Below are 15,040 nucleotides of genomic sequence, written 5' to 3' on the forward strand. Positions count from 1 at the left end.
TAAAGATAATTGCAATGGTTATGTCATAATTAAAGATGGCAACCGTGAAATCCTCATGGTCGAGGTTATGACCTCGGCGGCTTAGAACGGCTTGTCGCCGGGGAATTTAAGCCACTTTGGGGAATTGTCAGGCCATTGGCAATTTCGAGGACTACAACGGGAAATTTTTCCTCGAAAGTGTAATTTTTCCCACGAAATAGATAATATTTTATTTTTCATATATTTTGAGATTTTTTGGTGGAATTAAAAAAATGTAAAATTTGGCGGATTTTGGTGTGTTTTGGGCAAATTTTGGCAAATTGTGAGTCATTTTGGGCAAATTTTAAATGCCAAGGTCAAAGGTCAAGATCATCCAAGATGGCCGGACATAGGCCCCACTACTACAGCCTAAAGCCTGTCCCAGTATGCCCCTATTATATACTGCTTATGGAAGTAATAATATAAAACGCATAAGAATGCCTAATAACCTACATCGTGTTTTTATATCTTGTCAGAATTAAAAGAGAGCATCTTATTGACATAATATTTAAGGAATGTAAAAAATAACTAAATTTTGACGAATTTTCTGTTTCTTGAGTTTAAATTGCAGTCAAGAATTTGCATGATTACAAAATGCTTTCTAGAACACCACTTTCAGAAATATCAGTTAACCATAAGATAAGGAAAAGTATAAAATTATTGTTACAAAATCAAACTTTTAATTTCAAGAACTTTTAACATGACTTAGTAAATATACACTAATTACTCTTTACTTATACAATAAAATTTTGATTTCGACAGCAGACAACAATATATCTTAGACCGTGTAAAATATTTACGCAAACGAAAAAGTCTTATCATTCTTACTTTTATGAATAATAACAGCTTGATGCATTCTTCTCCAAAAACGTTTCCGTGCTTCCTGGTCTTCTGTACATGCAGGCCAAACTATGTAAGTTTTGGTTTTCATAATGTAATTCAGCATTTTGGACCTTTTTGATCGTGGTATGTCTTCAAGGAGTACTAGTATCAGTTGTTCTCTCTTCGTCTCAAGCAACCTATGTTGTGCAAGGTGTAATTCAAACTGACACCAATTACTCTTAATAAATGACAGCGATATGATGAGAATTATGCACCTGCTTTGATCCATGCAAGAAATTATATTTTCTAGTATACTGAGACCGACTTGAAAATCACGTTCATGTAAGCAAACCTTTAAATTTGATGTGTTTTCCAAGTTTGGTAATAGCTCGTCCAACACCCAGTCCCTATTTGGGTCACTGTACGAAATAAATACATCATAATTATAAAGTCTGCACTTTTGCTTTGAATCAATTTCGTTGTTAAAAAAACTAAGAACAGTTGCATTTTTGATGATAAGAAAAAAAAATTTAATATCGTTCCACTTGTAATATGTTATTGACATTAAAGTTATTGACAATATAGTTAGTGTTATGGAGAAGTAAATAACAAAGGTGTGCGGATAATTAACATTTAATTTGGTTAGAGGTATTTTTGTTCCACTACAATCGTTAGTGACATATTTTTTAAATGGCACATGTGCTGATTTGTTTTCATCTGCACACACATTCAGATTATCTAGCCAACCATTTAAAAATGTAATGTTATTAGCTATTTTCGTATTTACCAACCTAACCATTTCTAGTGTATCACATCCGCACTTGAATTGATTTCCAAGAATGGAAAGTTTCCGCAAATTACTAAAATCTTTTAACATGGCATTTGTTACTGAAGTGAGTAAGTTATTGTCCAAAATTATTTCATTTAAGTTCGTTAGGTCTGAAAAAACAGGAATTTCCCAACCTCCTATATTATTATTCATTAGATTAATAAACTTCAATTTCTTAAAAACAGAAAAATAAGTGGTGTGAATAAATGAAATCGAGTTATAAGACAAATCAAGTACACTTAAAGAGCTTAGATTTCGGAAATGCTGAATCTCCAAAAACGAAAAGTTTTTCTGGCCATCATCTAGTGAACATTTAGCTAGATACAGCTCTCTAAGTGATTTTAGACCAGAAAATATATAGTTATGTACTACACCATCTTGAAATTTGTTTCCACTTAGGTTAAGTAATTCTAATTTTTTCATACTCTCAAACATTCTAGAATTAGCCTTGTCAAAATTTTCAAACGAGGAGCACAAGGAAAGTATTTTGAGACTCGGTAGTTCTCCACTGAATTCAAAGTAATTAGGAAGCTTCGTTTGTGAAACGTCTAGTATTTCTAAATTGGGAACATTTGTAAAGTTAACATCCCGAAAACCTGCCAGGATACCACTAAACTCGCTAGCACTTAAATCCAAAATCTTGAGTGCCGTAAGACCGCTGAAACTGTCAGCTTGCAAACTGATGAGGTGATTGCGTGCCAGCAGAAGCACTGTCAGTTTTGGCATGCCGGTGAACACTTTATCGTCGAGTGATTGTATCTTGCAATCCCGTAGATCTAGTTCCAAGAGTTGTGGCATTTTTGGGAAGGTTGGTTGAGGTTCACCACCGAGAAGTACATCATCAATACTTTCATTATTCGGTCTGGCCCTGAAAAACAAACAAATGTTTAAAGTCACTTACCTCTACATAAACTTACAGCGTAAATAAAATAAAAATATTGGAACAGTTGAGAGCACAAATAGCATGTTGGGAATATCTATATGCCAAATAAGTTATTATGTTAAATCTTGTGGAAATTTGACCTCCACCGCCTATCCTGAAAATCATTCGGGTTTGAAATACTTTTTTTTTTAAATATTAGGGTACCATAAGTCAAACCCCAATTTAAATGTATGTAAGTGTTCAAGACAGTTTTTTTAATCGTTAAAACCTAACAGTATATTGTAACTACTGAAATTGGAATTGCTTCATATTTATATTTATATATATATATATATATATACACATATATATAATTTGGGGCATGTGACTAGATTTTAATCAGATATTTGTTTTGATCAAACTTGGAAGTGTACGGCACGCTGGTCGAGCGGTCAGATCACTCGCCTCCCGCTAAGGCGATCCGGGTTCGATCCGCCGCAGGGTCTCGCCCGGAGTCCGCTACTGGGCGAAGCGTGGCGGACGTTGCTGTGTGCCATTTTATCCATATCACTTCACCGCTTATCGTCTCCAATGACTCCAATGACTCCGATGTTGACGAGACCTATAGCTATATTTAATTCATTCTTCATTCATTCAATTATCATTGTTTTTATATTTATTGATTATTTTTTAATTAACATTAATTCCTTATTTGTTAATATTATTTATGATTTTCATTCTCAATTTGTTCTTCATTCATTCTTTATTCTAAAATTTTGATGTGTAAACATCTTAGCTCTCGGTATACGGCATTTGGTAGGAGTGATTTCGTGGAAATGGAACGGAAGTTGACGAACGTAAAAGAGACACAAAGATGGCGGACCCACGTATAACAAAATTAACCCGTATATAATGACTTTCGTAAACATTATGGTACATAACAAACGTAGATGTTGGTGCACCAAATGAAACTTTATGATAGTAAAACTACCCTGAAATATATTTAATAAACTAAAATTGTCATAATAAAAAGTAAGCCCAAGTTGTAAAATACATAAGAAACCTGACACTACACCGTTGATTATGCATAGTCTCCTTCTCAAATTTTAGTGGTTCCGGTAACGCAGTTGGAGAAAGCGTGGATTATATGTGTAAAGGGTAACTTCTGACGTGGTTCAAACCTTGTCATTGGAAGATCATTTTTTTAGTAACATATTTTTGGATTATACAAATTATGATTTAAGTAAATGTATATTAATACATTTGATTTAGTTTATTTTATTGCAATACTATCATTAAATACATAGCCCAGTACATTGGATTTATTATTTCATACCAGGCAGACCTATATCCTTTATTTCTACTTAAAATGAAATTAACTACGATTTTTAGGAAATAAATGTTTATGAATTCGCATAGATATTACCAAATAAACCTATATAATATTACAACTATACTTCAATAATTTATTATAAATTATAGTCATCTAACATGTGCGCATACTTGTAGTTTTAACTGTTTAATGAATTTTAACAAGATGGGCAGTATTTTAATAAAATTCCTTGTGGAATATCAGATACAAAGCCGGGGTTTTATTATTTTTTTCAAGTCATTTTCGCTTTAATCGGTGCCGTTTCTAATAGTTTAAAAATCGGCAAGTGATAGTGACAATAAAAGTTCTAGCGACGGCTGGAGAATGTGCGTACTTGATAAGCGAATATTTATCGCGCTCGGTATTGAACAGTATGACGCATTGCCATGTGGTTTATCTAAGGCCGGGTTTATAAACTACGCAAGAGACGCCTTAACGTAAGTAAAACATATCATCAGTTTATTTGGAACATGAGAACACATGCATTTTCTATTTACTAAGGTTACTCATAACTGGCAAGTACTGAAACACTTGCACACTTTTTTTATTCGTACTTCATTAACTCATCGTTCATTAATTAAACATTTACCTACACCACGGAGAAGCGAAAGTAATTTCTCTGTGGGGTAAATATTCTGATTAACGTTGATCAAAAATGTTATAGCAATGTTCTGGAGAATTTGTCAAAGTGGTAGGTTCGGCAGTTGACACCAATGCCATCCCAGGTGGTTAACATGTCCTTTATAGTGAATATGACTAGAGTCCCGGAAATTTCGCGGATTCCTCTGGCCTCAGGATAGAATTCAAAGTAATAGGTGTGCTCGACCCATGTTTACTTTCCCATTGGTTGATTTCTTAGCGAGAACATTTTTATCCTTGTTATTTGGCACTACCTGATTAGCTTTCTTCTCTCCTAGCTGGACATCGTTGGCTCACGGTCGTAGAGGGGCGTGTCCAGATAACTGCGGTCCAATCATGAACACAGTGCGACAGTGTGGAGGTATGCATTCTAGCTTGCGACTAAATGAATCCGCGAAATTTCCGTGGCTCTAAATATGACCACCATCTGCCGTGCCTACAAACACGTGTTACATCTGTTGACTATAATCGATATCAAGGATTCATAACGAAAAATAAAACGGCGGGAAACAAAATATATTCTTCTGTAGGCTCGTTAGAGTGAAATTTTAGCATGTAACGAAATTCGCGTGCACTATGCAACGGGGAATTTATCGGGAAGCCTAAGATATACATCAAGTTCTGTCCCTGCCCGAACACGCCCGAATATTCACCTTCAGTCAACCTCGGGTATATTTATATATATATTTATATTTCTCTGTTTATTTTAATGTAGCTTTACTAACCTAACTAACCGTCCATAGTGTTTTAAAGTGTTTTAATGGAGCTAACCTAACCGACCACTTTTTATATATGTGAATTCATTTTTCCTGCGCAAAAATAAAACAAATCTCGAGGTTGGCCGAAGGTGAATATTCGGGCGTGTTCGGGCAGGGACATAACTTGATGGACATCTTAGGCTTCTCTAATTGATCAGTTTCAAGTCCAGCGCGCATGAGCGTTTCTGCATACACACGAGCTGAAGTCGTTAAGATGGCGGACACGCGTGTGGCAGCAAACACCCACACACACGCACGCACACACATGCATGTATACATTAATGCATTCGGGTTACGTACTGTGTGTATCTGTTTGCCATTTGAAACACGCTGAAATCCAAGAGGTCCCGTCCCTTAAGCCTCTGTGCATAACCGCATGGCTTGAATTCATTTTCAAATTTGATTCTAATGTCTCTGAGTTCTATGAGTCTATTATTAATACGCCAATACCAACAGATAAATTTTAGCCTACATTTTTTACTGTTTTTTTACACTGAAATTATAGATTTTCGTAACATAATTGTGCGAAAACACAAAAATTATTCGTGTTGTGTAACTAACCTAAATTATTTGCAAGCAGTAAAGTTTCAAATAATTTTATAAACACAGTCTTAACGGTGAAAATTTAATTTTTTTTTTAAATGTCAAAAGTTTATGAACCATCTCAGATTTTTCTATTTGGTGCAATGTCGACTATCCACGTGTTTTTGATTTTTACTTTCAACAAAATCCCTAAACATTTTATGCAGGTAACGTGAAATTGAGTTTCCTCCTTGTGACGCCACAATGGTAGAGACCCGTAAAATTCGCGGGTTCAATGACCTCCAGGATAGACTCCAATATCCTCTACACACTCGGGCAAATGTCAACTGTTCATTGGCTGCTGACTTGTGAGTCGTCTCGACTGGGTGGCCTGTGATTCGACACTTCTATGAGTGAGGGTCTCTAATTGGCCCTCAGTCCTCCATATTAACAGTGAACCAATGACAGAAGCAAAACTAAGGTATAATTATTTGAATTTTAGCATAACACTAAATGAACCCGCGAATTTTACGGGTCTCACACATTGGCCACCATGGTGCAGCGAATATTTGCAAAAGTAAGCAAGTGTATTTCCTTTCATACACGAAAAAACAATAATTGTAAGTGGACTGTAATAAGCCACAAGTAATACAGACTAAATTCGAAGAGATAATAAACATTATTAATTTCCTCACACTCACCTTAATACCTTATATAAAATTCTCAAACCTACTCATTCCATTTGCTAATCCACCAAACTATTGCAACAGTAGGCTATAAAGTGTTTATTTAAAAGCACTGATTATACCAGAAAAAAATTACTCGTGAGATATGTACTATTTTTTAAAAAAAAACGTTAGGTTTCGTTTCTATTTAAACTGATTCAAATTTTAAGATATTCCTTAATTCCTTAAGAATATTTTCAACAAATTTATAGGAAAATTCTATGAAAATGGAATATTTGAACTTGTTTGGAAGGGAAAAAACCGCATATGTTTTGGCCTATCACGTATAACTATGATGCAACAGTTGTTCATTAAATTTTACTAATGATTAGGGGCAGGCATTTTTCGCGAAAAGATCTGAACACTTATTAGTCTGCAACAAGGTATACCCGCACCTGTGGTTTCTTCCTTGTGATTGGCGGCCGTCTGCGAGAGATGTCGTTGGCTTATCTGTAGGGACCGGAAAAATTCGCGGGTTCAATGACCTCTAGGATGAAATCCATAGTTCTACGTACACTCGGTCTAATGTCACGTACTCATTGGCTGCTGTCTTGTGAGACGTCCCATTGTAGCAGCCTGTGATTCGATAAAGCTTTGGTCAGGTGTTTCTCATTGGCCCTGTGAGTTGTGAGCCAATAGCAGAGGCGGCACTGAGGTATAACTTTGTATTTTAGCCTATCGCGAAATGAATTCGCGAATTTTTCCGGTCTCTACTTATCTGACCGAGCCACACAGGGCGCGTTTATTTCCGCACTGACTCAATGTGATTGGTGTTGTTACAATCGATATGTACCTGGGAGAAACTCACCCTATCACGAAACACAGACAATGCTATAGTGTTTTAACTTTCATCTAGTCTCGAAATCTTTTCGCGAAATCTGCATGCCCCTACTAATGATGCATAGGCTTAAATTATTTTGAATAGTATGCAACAGGTTTTTAAGAAAAAATAATCACGACTTACCCAATAAAGCTGAAGTCATTTTTATAGAGAGAGAGGTACTGAAGTGTCTCCTTTACTGCTTCTAGTGCGTTGTACGGAACAGCCTTAAAGCCGACTCCCGCCGCAGACAGTCCTCTCAGGATTGTTCGATTGTTAGAACCTTTGAGCGCCTGAAGCAGATATTCGATTGCGCACTGACTTTCCTCTTCATTTGGACGTTCGTCGTCGTAGTGCATAGTGGAATCATGAATATCTAGAAACTCTATGGAATCACGAAGCCGTGAGAATATTTCTGGAAACACATCAACAACATATTTCAAATGAAACAAAAATATGACCCATGTACCTCCAAATATTAAGAATACGTTAATGCAGTTCAAAACAATGTTTGTGTTCCCCAGCAAAAATGTTTTAACTAAACGTATACACAGTTTTTTGCGAGAGGTATAACAAGCAATTAAACACAAATTTAGTTAGTTGTAAACTTTCATGAGCCCGATAGGTAGAGGCTCGGAAATTTTGCGGATTTATTTAGAGTCAGGTTAAAATTCAAAGTCCTATGTATACTGTATCATCAAATGCTTCCCTATTTGTAGAGACCTGCAAAATTCGCGGTTTAGATGGCCTTCAGGATAGACTGCACATACCCCTGTACACTCGGACAAATAACGCAAGTTCATTGGTAGAGACCTGCAAAATTCGCGGATTCATTCGGTGATAGGCTAGAATTCAAATACATATACCTCTTAGATAATTTTGCTATTGGCTTACTGTTCATCTGGACGAATCTCAACCAGTTATAAACCCTCAACCAAAGAAGGATCGAATCACAGACAAACCAGCTGAGACGACTTACAAGTCGGCAGCCAACGAACTTGCGTTATTTGCCCGAGTGTACAGGGGTATGTGCAGTCTATACTGAAGGCCATCGAAACCGCGAATTTTGCAGGTCTCTATTCATTGGCTGCCGACTTGTAAGTCGTCTCAGCTGGTTTGTCTGTGATTCGATCCTTCTTTGGTTGAGGGTTTATAACTGGTTGAGATTTATCCAGATGAACAGTAAGCCAATATAAAAATTATCTAAGAGGTATATGTGTTTGAATTCTAGCCTATCACCGAATGAATCAGCGAATTTTGCAGGTCTCTACCTATTGGCTAATTTATTAGGTAGAACTTCCCCCCTTCTTTTGAGTTGATCGATGTAATTTAGTCTCTCTACTGCTAACTGGTACTTGACTGGCTCACAGTCATAGAGATGAGTGGCGTTACAATTGTGAACCCATAGCCAAATGAATGCTAAGATATAGATGATTGCAGTCTAACTGGTGACCAAAATAATCCGCGAAATTTCCGGGTCTTTACCGATAGGTTTATGGATAGAAATACGATTTGCGCGAACAAATTCTAAATGCAATTATTTAAAATTCTACAGTAAATTTTAAGACGTCTTTTAGCACTCTGAAATACTACATTCACAAAAAGTTAACACCAATCATTCATAAAAGATTTCATCTCACGGCATCAGAAAAAATATAAGTTTTACAACCAAAAGTTATTTGAGGGCATTCGTTACCTATTTCTAGAGACCGGAAAAATTCGCGGATTCATTTCGCGTTATGCTAGAATCCAAACAACTGTACCTTTATATTGCTTCTGTGATTGGCTTACAGTTTTTCTGGAGGACTTTGAGCCAATGGAAAACCTTCAACCCAAAATTATCGAATCGCAAGCGTCCCAGTTGACATGTGTCACGAGTCGATAGCCAATGAGCAGGTGGCATTTGCCTGAGTGTGTAGGGGGTTGTGGAGTCTATCCTAGAGGTAATTGAAAACGCGAATTTTTCCAGTCTCTACCTATTTAACGTTTACATAATATCGATTGATTTAATTTTTTTTGTAAATAGTTATTATTTATTTAATACACTTGAATGAGAACTTATAGTTTAAAACATCGAAACGTAAAAATTTGTTTATGCTTCGAAGACCAAAACGTGGGCGAGGGAGTGCAGAGAGTGTAATTCGTGACTGCTCACAGAAGGGGCCAAGGCTTTTGAGTGGTAACACCACTCGCCTCCCACCAAAGGCGATCCTAATTCGATTACCAGCGTGTGTGCGGTAAAGTGGGAAATGTGGTGGACGTTTCTGTGAATTGACGGGATTTCTCAAAGCACTCCCGTCATTCCGTCAATGCTTCATTCCTCGCATCATCGCCTCTGGGAGTTTATTCTAAGTTTCCAGCGTTTTCTATCGGAACATTTCGATATCGATTCCGACATATAGCTCTTTGGCCGATCGGCAACACACGGTTCCGAACGATCGTAATCGAAAGGTACTGAAATTGCTATCCTAAGCGCGGTATCGTTACGAGGACTAACTATCTCGGCAAAGTTCGGGTTACGATTTCCCCCTCTACAATTTTTCAGACAGCGAAGATGAGATTTGAAAACTGCAACATAACAACAAAAAAACACTTCATATTTCTAACAAATTTATAAATAAAAACACAGAGTTTATAAGACAATATACTTTCCAGATATTTCAATGTTGATAAAAGTATTTTAAAAAATCTTAAGTAATTTTAAAAGTGCCTGAGCAAGCGAAAAATGTTTATTTCTTAAATTATTTTTACGGGATATTTGAAGTGAAATGTTTAGCGTTGTTTGCACGTGGTCGGTCATTGTATTATTGAAATAATGGCTGCTCGGCGATCTCGTGTGAGTGAGAGGCAAATTAAAATGTTGCTTTATTTTATAGAGGAACACCCCGAATTCTTGCGGAGAAAATTTTCATCGAATTCCACGACTGGAACAAAATACACACGCTGAGTTATTATTGAAACTTTTGATATCTGAAACAGGTGAATAATTTATGAATATGTATTTTGAAAGTTGGGTTATTTTTCAATTTACTTGAATAAAATCTTCGTTATAATATTATTATGGAAAGAACGTCTTTACATTCCCACTTAGTTATTATGTATCTGGATCACTACTTACATTATGTAATTTTTCAATTTCTTTGATTGGATAGAAGTCGCTTCCATATGAAGAAATACTTTCGTGATTTTGGGGCGTTATTCAAGTAGTTGGCCAACAGTCACGAGATGGCAGGGCTTGCGCAAGTGCGAGGCAGTAGCGCGCAGCGGCCGGTAGGACTACTACAACACTTTATCTGAATTAAGTTTCGCGTCCATTATAGTTTCCTGAGTGGTAACAGTAATTACTGAAGATATTTGTACATGTATTATGGATTAATTTTTTATACATAATAACCTAGAGGTCACTGAAACTGCGGATTTTTCCAGTTCCTAACGATTATTTCGAGGCTTCTTGTCACTCCCGGCTATATTCAACTTGCATACATATATACAAATATATATATATCGCTTGATGAATCTGCGAATTTTTCCGGTCTCTACCAATGCAATAAGCATTGTAATTATTAATATATATATAAAATTCGCAGATTCATCAAGCGATAGTCTGAAATTCAGCAGCTCTTGCTATTGGCTCATTGTTCGTCTGGGCGACTCCGGGCCAATGAGAAACCCTCAACCAAAGAAGTGACGAATCACGGGCAAACCAGTTGAGACGACTCACAAGTCAGCAGCCAACGAACTGGCGTTATTTGCCCGAGTGTACAGATGACTGTGCAGACTATCCTGGAGGTCATCGAAACCGCGAATTTTTCAGGTCCCTCCTTATTGGTCGATAACAAGGACCCCCAGAGCACCGCCGCGAAGTGGCGCAAATAGGACGCCATTGTTCTCGCAGCTTCGAGTGTTAAATTGGGGATTCTGATGACGCGAAACTTTGGAGGGCTACGAGACCTTCCCAAGGCGGGACTTCGCTGTTATTTATGTGACGGATACCGAACAGCGGAATAGTGTGAAAGTGACAGAGGCTGGTGGCAAACCCCGGCGATACCAGCGAATCCTCGGAGAGATAAGGGAGTGGCGTGACCCCTTGGCGAGCGGTAGCGGGTGACGAGCGATGGATGGCCTTCGTGTGCGAAGATCGGATCATCGAGGACCCGTGCATCAGGGACAGTGTTGTGTGTGCAGCGGACGTGTGAGTAGTGCGAAGCAGTATGTTGGGACCGATGTGCGTGGAAAGAGAACAGTAGAGAAAGCCACTGTCGAGCCGAGTTCCAGTGGGAAGAGTAAAAAATTGGACTTACGAAGCTGTGATCAATTTGTGGACAGACAATTGGATTGTTATAATTTAATGGATAGTGAAATATTAACTAATAATTAGAGACCGTAAAAATTCGCGGGTTCAGTGAACTTCAGGATAGACTCCAATATCCTCTACACACTCGGGCAAATGCCAACTGTTCATTGGCTGCTGACATGTGAGTCGTCTCGACTGGGTAACCTGTGATTCGACACTTCTATGAGGGAGGGTCTCTAATTGGCCCTCAGTCCTCCAGATTAACAGTGAACCAATGGCAGAAGCCGCACTAAGGTATAATTATTTGAATTTTAGCATAACACGAAATGAACCCGCGAATTTGTCAGGTCTCTACTAATAAGTAGAGCCACGGAAATTTCGCGCATTCATTTAGTCGCAAGCTAGAATGCAAACCTCCACACTGTCGCACTGTGTTCATGATTGGACCGCAGTTATCTGGACACGCCCTTCTACGACCGTGAGCCAACGATGTCCAGCTAGGAGAGAAGTAAGCGAATCAGGTAGTGCCAAATCACAAGGATAAAAATGTTCTCGCTAAGAAATCAACCAATGGGAAAGTAAACATGGGTCGAGCACACCTATAACTTTGAATTCTATCCTGAGGCCAGAGGATTCCGCGAAATTTCCGGGACTCTATTAATGAGTAATTCTGTATTTTATTAACTGTGGTATCCTTTACGGATCAGTTTGCCCACTCGTAAGAGTATTTTTTTTCCTGAGTAATTTTTAAATCCTACAGTCGTTCAATGTAAAACTGACTTGTTCCTTAGCATTATGGTTTCTACCGTAAAAAAATGTGTCCTCGGTATGTAATGAATAAATACATAATATAATTACCTCCAAAGCTCTTGGTGTAAATGACGGAGTTGCGGAAATATAAGTATTTAATCGGTGAGTCGGTCATCCACGAGACACTCTGTTGAGTGACATATCCAGACACTACAGCCAACACTCGGAGGTGAGGCAAACTCCTGGATTTTCCTGCAAAAGGGGGAAAAAAATTGTATAAACTATAAAAACAAATGTTGCCATAAATTTGCAGTCAAAATTCATTATTTCCTAACATGCTCGCCGGAAGGGAAACAAAAGGTAAAATGTATACAAACATAAGTTGCCATACATCCACAGAAATAATTCGTGCCTTCTTAACATGCAAGGTGGGGTCTTTAGTTAAGCCAAAGTTAAGCTTGAACTTCATCATGTCTCGAGGCAATGGCCAGAAAGACGGAATCCAACTGGATACCCACATTTAGAGAGCGCTCAGAGCCACTCTCATTAGTATGAAATAGGATTGGTGTTAGTCAACTACAGTTGTGTGATTCTCAGAAACTGGCTGATATTTACTGTATGTGATTTCATGGTTCGTGCAGCAAAACATCATAACAAATGGCGTAGCACTCCTAACTGCATCTCCTGATAATCAGAACAGAAAATAAAATAAAACTGAGTCTCTGATAGTTGAACTGCAGTCTCGTCGTGCAACCACTAGCAAATTATCAGGACTGTAACGGAATAACTGCTCAATATTGTTTTGTTCATCGAACAAACCTTTTTCCGAAATGGTTGCAAACAGAAAAAAAAAAGTTTTTATAGCTTTAATTTTGTTTCTCACTCCAGATTATTTAAGTTGTAAAGGTCCCACATGTTACACCCCTGTCTCATAGGTGACAACTATTGATGTTTCTTTAATATTCAATAGTCAGAACTTGACAGCAAATTTATATATATATATATATATATATATATATAGGGTGTCCGTGAAATACCGCACTTTTTTTTGGATCAGATAGGGAATAAATTTCTGAGAGAGGAAATGTTTGCCGATTTTTGATCTGACCCATAGGTAGGGACTGGAAAAATTCGCGGTTTCAATGACCTCTAGGATAGACTCCACGATCCCATACATACTCGGGCAAATACCACACGCTCATTGGCTACTGGCTTGTGAGACTTGTCAACTGGGATGCTTCCCATTCGATACTCCTTGGTTGAAGGTTGTTCATTAGCTAAAATTCCTTTATCTAAAATCTGAGCCAATAACAGTATCAATAGGTAAGTATATGTGTTTGGATTCTAGCACAACATGAAATGAATCCGCGAATTTTTCCGGTCTCTACCCATAGGTGATTAGTAATTAATTAAAATAGTTAACCAATGATGAGCGCGCTCTAAGAGAAAAAAGAAGAGTGTGGGGACTGTGCTTACCGGGAGAGAGAGAGAGAGAGAGAGAGAGAGAGAGAGAGAGAGAGAAAGAAGCGCGAGGTACTACTGCTTACACGGCGCGCCAAGAGTATATGGGGGCAAACAGCAGTAAGCGAGCATGTGTGTAGGTGTGTGTGTGTGCGTTCATCATTGGTTAACCATTTTCATTAATTACTAATCACCTATGGGTCAGATCAAAAATCGGTAAATACTTCCTGTCTCAGAAATTTATTCTCTATCTGATCCAAAAAAAAAACGTGCGGTCTTTCACGGACATCCTGTATATATATAATTTTGTATTTTTGCCTGTTCAAAATTTGACAGAAAGGAGGAGGTGATCTCGACACCCCGAAAGTTTAAAACTCCTTACTTCAAATTTCTTTTATTGCAGAAATTCATATATGAAGTAAAACAAAACCAGCAAAAGTTTATCATACATTCTTATTATAACTTTAGTTTTTATTGTAAAATACATGCATAAAAGTTTCAAACATGGCGATGGAGTGTTTCATATGCGTCTTCTGAGCAGTCTGTGTGAATATTCTGCAATTTTTTCGTCTGTATTAACTTTCAATAATTAGCATATCATTAGTTAATATCGCATTACACTTCGTGTTCCAAAATAACAATCACAACCAGTTAAAATAGTTATAATACTTATCACATACGTTATTCTCTATAAAATTTAGACAACAAAACTGATCACCCCCCCCCCCCTCAAGTAATACTGTGATTTAAATGTTTATAATTTGTCTCTGAACAAATTTAAGATTTTTAAATAATCAGGAACGGTTTTCAGGGAGAAGGGAAATACTTTTGCTTATTTTGAAACAAATTAAAGCAAAAATAAACTTAATATCGAAGTCTAATAACAATTTAAAATAATTTACCACCAGCCCAGTTAAAATTTCAAAACAAAACATAACCTAAACACAGGCAAGATTGAGCGACATTCCTAATTATATTGTTACGACAGGCTTAATTATTGTTGGTTTCTGTGTTTTTTTTTGTCTCAATTCCCATCGTTCATTTCTATCGCAACCAAATTCGAAACAGAAAATGTTGGCAAATAGTAATACCTTTCGTTTGTCCGACAAGTTTTAGCGTCACACAGTCTTATGGCGACGGGAACTCTGGTATTGAAATTGGGTTCCGA

The 15,040-nt window shown here is 37.4% G+C and overlaps 1 protein-coding gene across 1 annotated transcript in view; it reads right to left on the minus strand.

The window, feature by feature from the left end:
• Positions 1–681: 681 nt before the first annotated feature.
• Positions 682–15,040, minus strand: part of LOC134529922 (toll-like receptor 13) — a 40,720-nt gene continuing 26,361 nt past the window's right edge. The window contains exons 5-7 of the mRNA XM_063364477.1: positions 12,520–12,663; positions 7,512–7,782; positions 682–2,537 (exon numbers count right to left, since the gene is read on the minus strand). Of these exons, the coding sequence (XP_063220547.1) occupies positions 815–2,537; positions 7,512–7,782; positions 12,520–12,663 (2,138 nt within the window). The 3' untranslated portion in view covers positions 682–814. The remainder of the gene's footprint in view (positions 2,538–7,511; positions 7,783–12,519; positions 12,664–15,040) is intronic.

The sequence above is a fragment of the Bacillus rossius genome, chromosome 2 (genome assembly GCF_032445375.1).
Source record: "Bacillus rossius redtenbacheri isolate Brsri chromosome 2, Brsri_v3, whole genome shotgun sequence".
Lineage (NCBI taxonomy): Eukaryota > Metazoa > Arthropoda > Insecta > Phasmatodea > Bacillidae > Bacillus > Bacillus rossius.